Raw genomic sequence first — 13,930 nt, forward strand, 5'->3', positions numbered from 1 at the left:
TAGAGACGATATATTCGATTTGACACCCTCCCTTCAAAATTGCTAGCCTTGTATCAAAGTTACAAAGAATTGTTAAAAAACATGCTGATTAATAATCTGGTAATCTCTTTATAAATATTGATGGACATCAGTTCGTAGACTTCTGTGTCAATTTCATTGTAATTCTCGTTGTAAATCTTGTGGTAAATCTTTATGTATTGTACATTGTGAGGTCTTGTGTTTGTTGCAGAATAAGGTTCCCTTTCCTGACCCTTTGATGCCACCTTCGTAGAATATTACAAGAAGGCAACAACAAGCGGTTGGGAAAGAAGTCCATATAGCAAAGGAAAACAACTCCATGTTGTTGAACTCACAGATAAACTGGCATCACTTCAGGATAAGTTTACGAATAAACATCTTTCCTTCTTGCGCCGTCGAGGATTATCCTTGAGAGGGTTTTCGTTGAAGTTTCCATTAAAAGATTAATTCTGAAAGAAAATCAATTCCTTGTGTTTGCAGTCTTCCATAATCTCTTGCCGAACCAATGAGGGAAGGGAGGCCCCTATGAGGTAACTCGACCTGCTAGAAATAGCAACAGAATCTCACCAAATCACACATAGTCATTTAAAAATAAATAAGTTTACATTTGATAATGTAGTACTAGATATACTGCGTTGAAAAGATATGGAATTGACGAGGATGGAGAGACTTTCATCCATTGGTCCGCCCGATCAGGGTCAGTCTATGAAGTGAAAAAAATAATATCAGTCTTCTATATCCAGACAATCAGGTCAGCGTGATGGTCGTTATCGGTGCCTAGTCTACACTTGTTACAGAAGAATAAGTTCCTTGTTGATTATAGGCCAAAATCTCTGGGATTAGCAATTTATAATTAGTAATAGCATTGTTGTGGAGGCACGTGGCTTAGTGGTTAGGGTGTCAGCATCATGATCGTAAGATTGTGGTTTCGATTCCTAAACCGGGCGACGCGTTGCGTTCTTGAGCAAAACACTTCATTTCATGTTGCTCCAGTCCACTCAGCTGGTAAAAATGAGTAACGCTGCGATGGTCTGGCGTCCCGTCCAGCTGGAGAAACCGCCATTGAAACCGGAAACCGGCCCCATGAGCTTGGCTAGGCTTTAAAAGGGCGCATTTACTGTTTTTTTAAAAAATGCTATTGTTAGGAAATGTTCTTTGACTGTTAATATTTGTTTTCAGTTTTCTTTTGGATATTTAAATTTTGATCATGTAAATTATATTTCTTGCCTTCCAGTTTTCTTTCGGCATTATTTGTAACACTTGCAACACACACACACGAACACACGTTCCCTACCTCCATGTTATCTTTTGCAATATATGTATATATATATATATATATATATATATATATATATATATATATATATATATATATATATATATATACATATGTATGTATGTATGTATATGTATATATATATATGTATATATATTATATATATATATATGTATAAATATGTATATATATGTCTATAATATATATATATATATATATATATATATATATATATATATATATATATATATATATATATACACACACACACGCGCGCACACGCATGGATATATACATATATTTATATGCATATCCAAATTCAATATGCACATATGCAGACGCAAACATACACACACAAACGCGCGCACACACACACACGCACACACACACACACACACACACACACACACACACACACACACACACACACACACACACACACACACACACAAACAAAAAATATATATATACACATACAAATATAAAAACAAAATGACCAACGATGACAAGTAAATTTCACCGTTAGAAGCGTTAAATTAGCCTCATAAAACATAAAAATCTAGTCCTTCCCTTCAGAAACACACGCCTTTATATTTATCGTTGATATAACATTACATTTTATTTCCATATTAAAGTAGCGATGACGTTAATTAAAGAAGAATTAATGTATTACACCGGACATTAAAAGAAAAATTAATTAATTTTAAATATGTGATGAGAGGAAAAAAGAAACAAGCGAAATAAAAAATATTAGTGACTAATATATTATTTTAATTTTTCGGCAAGTACGGGAGATAACTCCGGATATATTGCACTCTCATTCTGACCTCATCAGTAAAGTGTAACCTGTATCGTAATTGTCCAAGCAGCGATGAAATAGTTATTAGGTGAATGTATAGGATTTGTTGAAGAAAGAAAATAAGGCTCATTAGGGAATAAATAGTTCAGAAGCGCAATTAACATGAAAAACGAGCAATTAAGTTAGAAATTAAGATATTATGTTAACATAATTTATTTATGCATTTAATGTTGGTAGCATTAAAGAAATGCTAATTAGAAATATGAAAGGCGGCGAGCTGGCAGAAACGATAGCACGCCGGGCGAAATGCTAAGCGGTATTTCGTCAGCCGTTACGTTCTGAGTTCAAATTCCGCCGAGGTCGACTTTGCCTTTCATCCTTTCGGGGTCGATTAAATAAGTACCAGTTATATACTGGGGTCGATATAATCGACTTAATCTGTTTGTATGTCCTTGTTTGTCCCCTCTGTGTGTAGCCCCTTGTGGGCAGTAAAGAAATAAGAAATATGAAACGAGACAAAAGTCACCAATTCATACAATTAGCAGATGGCGCCTCTGAATATTTTAGAGAACAGTGCCAATAACATTTCATTCCAATTATATATATGTTGTAAAAAAGCTGTTGCGGGCAAACTTCTCCACTGTTCATTTGCATAAAATTCTACAAATAGATTCGCATCAACTCACCCACTTATATTTATTCGTATTCATTTTTGAGTTTTTACACAGACAAAAAGCAACAAATTTGAAGGGTGGAGAGAGAGTATGTAGCTAATGAGATCAATCACTCGTATATAACTGGTATGTATTTTCGCGACATTAGAAAATAAAGTCAATTTTGCCGGAGTTTGAATTTATTCGAGTTTAAAGGGACGTGTTCAGACCCTCTACGCGGCACTTTGGGCTAGTGTCTTATACTAAAACCTATGATCGACCAATGCTGTGTGAATGAATTTGATAGAAGGAAACTAGTCAGGCTCATGGACCCGGTTTCCCGGTTTCTATGGCGTATGTCTTCCCCCACCCCAGCTGGGCGGGACTCCAGTCCATCGCAGCGTTACTAAAAAAAACAGGGAAAGAAAGTTGGGGTGAAAGAGTACAGCAGGGGTCGCCACCACCCCCTGCCGGAGCCACGTGGAGCTTTAGGTGTTTTCGCTTAATAAACACTCACAACGCCCGGTCTGGAAATCGAAACCGCGATCCTCCGACCGCAAGTCCGCTGCCTTAACCACTGGGCCATTGCGCCTCCACTATTAAACTTATACATACATAGATATATCTAAACGTATCTATATAATAATGTAGCAGAAACTCGTCGAGGAGCTTTCTAAGCACGTTATGATATCACCAAAGTAACATCAAATTATCTATCTATCTATCTATCTATCTATCTATCTATCTATCTATCTATCTATGTACGTGGGGTGCTGAAAAGTTCTTGGCTTTAAGGGTGTCGCGAAAAGCCTGGCTGGAGGTCTAACCTTGCGAGTTCTTTAACATGGCTTAGAAAAATTGAAAGAACGCTGTGTGTGTGAATCTGACAGGAGGACATGTTAAATAAAATCATAATTAACTGATCTTTCTGTATTTTCTTGTACCTAAAGCCAGGAACTTTTCAGCACCCCTCTTATGTGTGTCTATCTATCTATCTATCTATCTATCTATCTATCTATCTATCTATCTATCTATCTATCTATCTATCTATCTAGTTATCTATCTGTCTGTTGGTCTGTCTGTCTGTCTGTCTGTCTATAAAGGGAAAGAGTGTTTGCCCAGTACGCCAACGATTCTGAAAATCGCTGCAACGGAAAGGAATAAACATCCTCCCCATACACATATACACATTATATATATTTATATATGCACATGCATATACGTAATATATAGGTATATGTTGCCGTACGCGCATGCGTAAAAGAATATCTACTTTCATATAAGTGAACGTGTGTGTGTGTATATGTGTGTGTGTGTTTGTCAGTGTAAACGAAACGGCCGCCATATATGTTATACTTTAGTCAGTGTTACGGGCACTGTCCCTCCCTTCCAACCCAAGGCATACAATTGTATCTTTTGTGTAAAACAAAAACCTACGTCATCATTGTAGCTATCGATATTTAATCAGATAACGTTGCTATGGTAACATCAGCCAGAATGATGCGTTGGTCACACATTTTTACCATTTCCTTATAAATACTCTATGACAAAAGCAACGCTACGTCCATTCCTGTTATCAGTTACCGATATCTCTCACTCTTCCCCATCACTCTCCCTCCCTTCTTCCCTCTTCCCTCTTCCTCCCCCAATCTCTCTCCTTTGGTCCCACGCTTCTGTTTTTCCCTTTCTCACCTCACCCTCTTTGTCTATATTTTTCTTTGTTTTTCGTTTTCTCCCTTCTTCCTTGTTTCGTCATACATTATATATATATATGTATATATATATATATATGCAAATATATATATGTGTGTGTGTGTGTATCTGTGTGTCTGTGTGTGTGTATGTGTGTGTGTATGTACATATATACATGTATATGTATATATATATATATATATATATGTATATATATATATATATATATATATATATATATATATATATGTATATATATATACATGTATATATATATACATATATATATGTATATCTATATATATACACACACATATATATATGTGTATGTATATATATGTATATGCGCGTGTATATATATATGTATGTATATACATATATGGATATATATGTATGTGGTATGTATGTATCGCTTTCTACTACAATTACTACTACTACTACTACTACTACTACTACTACTACTACTACTACTACTACTACTACTATTACTACTACAACTACTACTACATCAAATGGCAGTAAGAACATCAACAATACTATTTTCTTTTATTGACCACAAAAGCTTAATTTTTTTCCTAATTTAAATCAGCAATATCGAATGAAAAGTGTTAATCGATATCTTCGGGTCAGTACATGACTGGTACTTTGTTATATTGACCCTGGAGATCTGAAAAGCAAAGTTTCCTCGGTAGGATTTCAGCTCACAATGTAAAGAACCGGAAGAATTACTGCAAAGCATATTTTTTTTTTTATGAATGCCTTAAGATTCTTTCAATCCACAACCCTATAATATCTTGGTAATAATAATTTTTTTTCTGATTTAGGCACAAGGGTAGCAGTTTTGAAAGGGATGATTTAGGCACAAGGGATGATTTAGGTACAGGGGTAGCAGTTTTGGAAGTTGATACTTTCGATTCCAATATTTGATTTCTACTTTATTTTATCGATCCTGGTGGGATGAAACCCAAAACTGACTCAGTAAAAAACCGGTGGAATGCCGTAAGGTATTTTGTGCGGCGCTCTAACAATTCAGCCAGCCTGATTTGTTGTAGTAGTAGTAGTAGTGGTGGTGGTGGTATTGGTGGTGGTGGTGGTCTCGATGATGATAATAATAATGATAATAATAATAATAATAATAATAATAATAATAATAATATCAAACCCAGTCCTACATAAACTAGAAAAATGAATTAGACTGATATGTTTATTTTGAACCTGTGGAAGGTACACGAGATGCCAAAATATAGTTCAACTACAAATAAATAACTGTTGCTTTCGAGTCGCGGTTTTCGTCATTAAGTTTGCCTTGGTGATGGATTATGTCAGCCAAGTTTACCTTAGTGATGGTTTGTGTCAATCGTATACAAGTAAATAACTCTTCTCTCTATATCTATAAAAACTTCTGTTGAGTTACTTCAGTCCTACATAAACTAATAATAATAATAATAATAATAATAATAATAATAATAATAATAATAATAATAATAATAATAATAAATAATAATAATAATGATGATAATAATAATATAAAAACGGACACAATACAATAGCGGGAAGAGTTTGTACATTCCCAACTGAAGAAAAGAACAGAAAATACTGCACATACCCAGCAACACGGATGTGTAGTAGGTGTTACAGTAGAAATTTGTCTGAAACTACCAAATGTTGAACAATTATACCATAATAATGATAATAATAATAATCATAATAATAATAATAATAATAATAATAATAATAATAATAATAATAATAATAATAATAATAATAATAGGTGCCCTGGGAATGACAGCGAAACGGGCTGATTACTACCTAGCTCAGATACCAGGAAACCCCAAAATGGCTGAAGTTCAAAAGATAGTGCTCATGGGAACTGCCAATATCCTACGTAAAATACTGTCTATGTGATTTCAAATTTTAAAACAAACACATAATTTTCTTATGGTTTCTTAAACATTCTCTAGAACAACACTATGTACAAATCGAAGTATATGGTACCCTAGGCATAACACCTACATGAACTTCTAACTTGTTGTCTCTTGAGGTCTCTGGGTGAGACTTGGATCCAACTTGTACAAATGCAAAGCAAAAGTCAAACATAAAATAATAATAACAATAGTAACCTTTTCTACTAAAGGCGCAAGGCCTGAAATTTTTTGGGGAGGGGGCTAGTCGATTATATCAAACCCAGTGCGTAACTGGTACTTAATTTATCGACCCCGAAAGGATGAAAGGCAAAGAAGACTTCAGTGGAATTTGAACTTAGAATGTAAAGTCAGATGAAAAACCGCTAAGCATTTTGCCTGGCGTGTTAACGATGATGATGATAACAACAACAACAACAACAACAACAACAGCAGCAACAACAACAACTTTAATAATAATAATAATAATAATAATAATAATAATAATAATAATAATAATAATAATAATAATAATAATGATAATAATAATAATAATAATAATAATAATATTAATAATAATAATAATAATAATAATAATAATAATAATAATAATAATAATAATAATAATAATTCTGATCTTAACTGATTGGAAGTATTATCATGTACATGTTTTGTCTTGATATAAAAGTTGGGCTACAGCAAATATTCTGTTCAATATAAACGGTTTACTTGTCAGACAAACACATAACAAAAACACCAGGACTTACAAATATATATAACATACAGAAAACTGCACTACTGGGCACTGCACACATCCTACGCAAAACACTTTCAATACAGTAACCATAAGAGCAACACAGCAAACCACAGCACATACCCAAGGTACACAGAGCCGCGTTCGGTAGTGAAGTGAAAGCACGCTATAAAAACAAAACTACTGAACAATAATAATAATAATAATAATAATAATAATAATAATAATAATAATAATAATAATAATAATAATTGTATCATAGGTTGAAGAAGGGTGTAAATAGTGGTACAGAAGGATAAGATCGCCTTATTACTTAAATGGAAGTGTTTGCCATATTCAGCAATCATTGTTCAAAACCATGGAAAACTTCAAGGACATAAAGACTTGAAGGAACTACATATAATAATAATGAAAATGGAGGTTCACCAAGAGAAATTAGAGGCAAATTTCTCTCAAATCACACCCTGGTAATGATGTTGGTGATGATAATGATGACGGTGATGATGATGGTGGTGTTGGTGGTGGTAGTGGTGGTAGTGGTGGTGATGATGATGATGATGATGATGATGATGATGATGATGATGATGGTGTTGATGATGATGATGATAATGGTAGCTGTGGTGGTGGTGATGATAATGATTATGATGATGATGATAATGGTGGCAGTGGTGGTGGTGGTGGTGTTGGTGTCGATGATGATGGTGGTGGTGGTGGTGGTGATGGTGGTGGTGATGGTGGTGGTGGTAGCGATAATGATGGCAGTGGTGACGGTGATGCTGATGCTGATGGTGGTGGTGGTGAGGGTGATAATGATGGTGGTGGTGGTGGTAGTGGTGGTAGTAGTGGAAGTGATAATGGTAGTGACGACGATGATGATGCTGATGATTACCGTGGTGATGGTGGTATTTATATTGGGAGGCCTTCTCTGTTTGATTGGTTAGTGTTTGCAGAAAGGATGAGATTGTTGTGTCTGTGGTATTTGCATTTTCCCGACAGATGACAGTCAAAAATCGATAGAATTGGAAAGTTGTATGGTGGTATTGATAGTGTTGTTATTGCAACTATTATTGGGGCTGTTTTTGTTGTTGCTATTCTTGTTGTGGTTTAGCCCGTGATCAGCTTCAATCAAGCAGACCTGTGATCAAAGAAATTCCAGTTGTGTAGCAGAACTGCATTTTCCACTGTAGCGTTTTCGTCAGGTGTGTGTTAAAGGAAATCTAGTTGCTATTTCTAGTAGGTCAGGTTCTCATTGGGAGCTATCTCATTGAAACATTTTTGTTGTTGGTGGTAGTGGTGGATGGTATTGAAGCTATCGAGTTAATGTTATCGGGAACAGTCTTGGAGACTGAAGGTTAGTGGCAGGTATGTTTTTTTTTTTTTGTTTTTAGTAAAATTGGGTCAAAAAATATTTTTTGAAGATTTTTGTTCTTTCTTGATATTCAATTAAGATCATTTGCTATAAACCTTCCTAAACAAGTCTTGAAAGCTGAACAGAAAATACACACACCAGACCTGTGTCATTTCTACTTTTATTTCCACCACAACCACTCACCACCTCAAAACACTACGACTAATGTCAGGTATATAGACACACACACACACACACACACACACACACACACACACACACACACACACACACACACACACACACACACACACACACATACACACACACAAAAGGAGCAGTAAATGGGGAAATCACCGTAGAGGAAAGTACTACCAAAAGAAACGAAAATGATTCAGTGTTGGTTTTTTAATATGAATTGGAGCGATTTTGACGACATGTTTGACAATAATAACGGAGTCCAATTGGAAAGAAGAATGAAGAACAGGCAAGGAGAAATTTACTTAACGAGGAGAGGGGAAAGTTTTGGATGCCCTCGAAGGATGAAGTGAAAATGGCTCTAACCGATGTTTTGGAAAATATCTTTTCTGTTGCGAGAAACGGTGCCTACCTACTTTCGGAAATCGGGGGTGGAGACAAAAGACAAGCAGTGGTTGTAAGATATAGACTCACCCATTAAATTGTACTGGAGTACATGAGCCAAAACCAACGTGTAAGGGGTGTTAGAAACGATATTGATCTTTAGGTTCCTTGTCATCTTTGTAGCACAATAAAGGTGGGTGGTAAGAAATGAGATAATGAAGAACGGTATATAGTCTGGGCGGTAGAGATTAGCAGGGATTTAGAAGCCTTTGTGGACATTCATGATTGAAGGAACATTCTGGAGCAGCGCTATGTCATGTGTACAGAAGCACGAGAATGAAACTGTTTATTGGCAGAATCGGAAGGGCGTTGGAAAAAAATGCTATGTGGCATTTTTCCTGCTCTTTATGCTCTGTGTTCGAAAGTCGTCGGGGTTAACTTAACCGTTCATTCCTTCGGTTTCGATAAAATAAAGTACCATTCAAACATTGAGGACAATGGTATCGACTACTTACCCTCCTCTTAAATTTGTTGGCCTTGTGCCTATGTAAGAAACCATTATTATTATCATCATCATCATCATCATCATCATCATCATTGTCATCATCATCATTGTCATCATCATCATTATTATTATTGTTATTAGTTGTAGTAGTAGTAGTAGTAGTAGTAGTAGTAGTAGTAGTAGTAGCAGTCGGAGGAAGAGGAGTTGTGGGGGATTGGTGGTGAGAAGCGTTAAGGACTACATGCGTAACTGGGTTTAGCTTTGTCTTCTGTAGAGATAGTAATAAGAATGATAAGGACGAGATGATAGTGGTGTGGGTTTCTATTGTGGCGGGAAAGCTGTCGTCGTAGGAGCAGGGACGGTGATGACTGTGTGGGTGGCTGAGGTATAGGTGATGGCGGGGATGTTGGTGGTAACAATGTGACGACAGAACTGTAGGATTGGTGATAGTGATTGGGGTAGTGATCGTGGGGATGGTGGTGATAGTAATGGTGGTGGTGGTGGTGGTGGTGGCGATGGTGGTTGTGGTGGAGATGTTGTGTGGTAGTGGTGGACGTTGTGGTTGTGGTTGTGGTGGTGGTATGGGGTAGTGGTGGACGTTGTGGTTGTGGTGGTAGTGGTGGTGGTGGTGCAAGCATATGCAATGCATCTGTGCAACAGTGTGGGCAGTGCTCAGTGAATGCATTGTCTGTATGTGCTTCTGCGCATGCGTATCTGTATGTATGCATGTGCGTTTAAAAATATATGTAAGTACGTTTATGCGAACATATCCATGTGTGTGTGTGTATTATTTCTTTACTACTCACAAGGGGCTACACGCAGAGGGGACAAACAAGGACAGACAAACGGATTAAGTCGATTATATCGACCCCAGTGCGTAACTGGTACTTATTTAATCGACCCCGAAAGGATGAAGGGCAAAGTCGACCTCGGTGGAATTTGAACTCAGAACGTAGCGGCAGACGAAATACCGCTAAGCATTTCGCCCACCGTGCTAACGTTTCTGCCAGCTCACCGCCGTGTGTGTGCGTGTGTGCTTGTATATGTGTGCATGTGTATATGTGTGCATATAGGTTTGTTTGTTTGTTTGTGTGTATGTGTGTATGTGTGTGTGAGTGTGTGCGTGCGTGCGCGCGCATGTGCAAGTGCTGAAGGCAGTAAAAGCCAAAGGAAGTTTAATCTGTGTCCGATGAAGAAGCATCGAAGGTGTCCGAGCGGACGGGTGTGGAAAATACGGTGAGTGATAGTTATAGTTGCTATAGTGATAGTATACCATCAAAGTCAACCTCATTAATCATATCTCTAATCTCTTGTTCGGTCGGATTCTGACCCAGGGAACGCAGCACGGTCCCTAGTTCCCTAGCGGTAATCTTCCCATCTTTATCTCGGTCAAACATGGTGAACGCCTCCCGATATTCTGAAAGGGAAAAGAAGAAGAAAATATATAAAATCACAAAAAGAATATTTATTTCAAATTTTGGCTCAAGGTTAACAATTTTAGGGGATGGGGTAAGTGGATTACGTCCACTCCAGTGCTGAACTGGTACTTATTTTATCAATCCCGAATGGCAAAGATGAAAGGTATATTTGACCTTGGAGGAATTTGAATTTAATGTGCAAAGATAGAAGAAACGCGGCTAAGCATTTCTCCCGGTGTGTTAACGATTCTGCCAGCTCACCGCAATAAGAATATTCATTTCTACTCTAGGCACAAGGTACGAAATTTTTGGGGAGAGGCCCAGTCGATTAGATCGACCTCAGAACGCAACTGATACTTGATTTCTCGACCCCGAAAGGATGAAAGGCCAAGTCGACTTCGGCGGAATTTGAACTCAGAACGTAAAGACAGACGAAATACCGCTAAGCATTTCGCCCGGTGGGCTAACTATTTTGCCAGCTCACCGCCTTAATCACAATAAGAATATTCTTTCCACTCTAGGTACAAGGCCTGAAATTTGGGGGGAATGGGGCAGTTGATTAGATCGACTCCAGTACGCAAGTGATACTTAATTTATTGACCCCAAAAGGATAAAAGGCAAAGTGGACCTGGGCGGAATTTGAACTCAGAACGTAGAGACAGAAGAAATACTTATAAGCATTTCGTCCAGCGTGCTAAAGCATCTGCCAACTCGCCGCCTTTAAGTGATAGATATATTGATAGATAAAGAGTAAGACAGACAGTCAGAGTTTAGTTAATTGACAGGAACATTAGAGCGTCAGAAAAACTATATTGTAATATTTTGGTGCATCAACCTGCGTTCTGAGTTCATATCCTACCGAAACAGACTTTGCTTTGAATGATTCCAAGTTCGATGAAATGAAGCACAAATCAAGCAACACGATCGAAGTAGTCGACTAACTCCTTCCTATCAAAATCACTGGCCTCGTATCTAAATTACGAACAGTAAGTGATGGATCGGCAGACTTATAGGAAACTCAGAAAAAATTACTTTCAGCGTTTATTCTATAAGTTGTGAGTTCAAATTTAGCCGAAGTCAGCTTCACTTTTCATTTTTTCAGGATCGATTAAATATTCTACCACTTAAGTACTCGGGTCAATGCAATCGACTACCACTCGCTCATCAAAATTACTGGCCTTGTAACTAAATAAGAAATAATTTTTTACAGTTAGCTGGCACAAATGGCTGAGAGTCAGACGAAAATATTTAGCAACATTTCTTCCGACTCTACAAAGTCTGAGTTCATATCCCGCTGAGATCAACTTTTCTTTCATCTTTTCGGGAGTCGAAAAATAAGAGAGGTAATTTTTATTTCATCTTTTGTACAGCGAGGGGCTGGGGAGAAAAGCAGTGCCCCTAACACGTAACTGGGCTTCCTAGACTGGTACGAAGGATAGAAGTAGGAAGGTATCGTCAAATAGGGAACCTGGTCCCAATGCATGCAACGAAGTGAACTTCCCTAAAGGCTGTTGTTAAATCGGATGACGAATTAAACTTATCAAGTAGGCCTCGGTGTGGATTGAACTCGGAACTCACAGAGGCCCGATAATAGCGCAACCATGATCTTACAGCTCTGAAATTAAAAGATATTGGATTGATACGCTTTTTATGAAAGACAAAGTGACATCATTAAGAATTGAACTCGGAGGGTAGAGTGTCAGAGCAATTAACACGAAGCATTCTGTCTGATATCTTACTACTCTGTCAATTCGCTGCGGTTAACTTGTGTTCTGTGAATTCATCTCTAAGTGGGACAGGCAAAATATCTCAAACATTTCAGTAATATTGGTTTAAAATTTTGGCACAGGGCCAGAAATTTGGGGGAAGGGGCTAGTCGATTACATTGACCCCCCCAGTGCTTAACTGGTAATTATTTTATCGTCATCTAAAGGATAAAAGGCAAAGGCGACCTTGGAGGTATTTGAACTCAGAGTGTAGCGATGGAAGAAATGTCTTTAAACATTTTTTCTGACATGCTAACGATTCTATCAGCTCGCCCCTAATATATATAAATATTGGTTTCAAATTTTGGCAGAAGGCCAGCAGTATCAGGGAAGGGGAAACATCTATTACATCGACCCCACTGCTCAACTGGTACTTATCTTATCGACCCCGAAAGAAATGAAAGCAAAGTCTACGTTGGTGGCTTTTGAACTCAGTACGTAAAGACGGACGAAATGCCGCTATGCTTTTCGTTCGGTGTGCTATCGATTTTGCCAACTCGCAGTTATAAAACATCTCGAAATTGATTTCAAATTTTGGCACAAAGCCACAAAGCTCGGGTAAGGACGTAGGTCGATTTCATCACCCTCAGTGATTACGTGGTACTTATTTTATCCACCCTTAGAGGATGAAAGGCAAACTCGACCTCGATGGAATTTAAACTCAGAACATTATGTCAAACGAAAGCCCCCTAAACATTTTGCCCGGTGTGCTAACAATTTTGCCAGCTCGCCGCCTTAAAACATTTCTAAATCTTAGCATGTAACACTTTACAGTTGCTGTTATCAGAATTCTATTCTCCTGTCTTTGTTGTTTCACTTTGAAACCAGCCACATCTATCGACGAATATTTCAAAGACTATAATAACTGACATGCATACCGATACTCATACATGTATGCATACACTCACCCTAGCATGCTTGCAATATAATATAATAATATTCGTTTGCACGCTTCCATTCATAGGTGCACTTACTCCATGCATATAACACATCCCCATTCAAAGATTTACAGATCAGTGTATAGAATGAACTTATCACGTATGTATATATATATATATATATATATATATATATATATATATATATATATATATATATATATATATATAAGGATAACATTTTATCAAAGTATTTTATCAGTGGCTAGCATATAAAAAATACCTTTTAAGGTGAAAATTATAAATACGATTCTATTTTCTTTTTCTTTTTGCCCTTATC

The 13,930-nt window shown here is 37.1% G+C and overlaps 1 protein-coding gene across 1 annotated transcript in view; it reads right to left on the bottom strand.

Annotated features, from left to right (window-relative positions):
* Positions 1 to 13,930, bottom strand: part of LOC106881770 (neo-calmodulin) — a 101,770-nt gene that overhangs the window by 14,247 nt on the left and 73,593 nt on the right. The window contains exon 3 of the mRNA XM_089351412.1: positions 10,802 to 10,945. Coding sequence (XP_089207538.1) covers positions 10,802 to 10,945 — 144 coding nt within the window. The remainder of the gene's footprint in view (positions 1 to 10,801; positions 10,946 to 13,930) is intronic.

Source organism: Octopus bimaculoides, chromosome 4, assembly GCF_046866305.1.
Source record: "Octopus bimaculoides isolate indiv1 chromosome 4, ASM4686630v1, whole genome shotgun sequence".
NCBI lineage: Eukaryota > Metazoa > Mollusca > Cephalopoda > Octopoda > Octopodidae > Octopus > Octopus bimaculoides.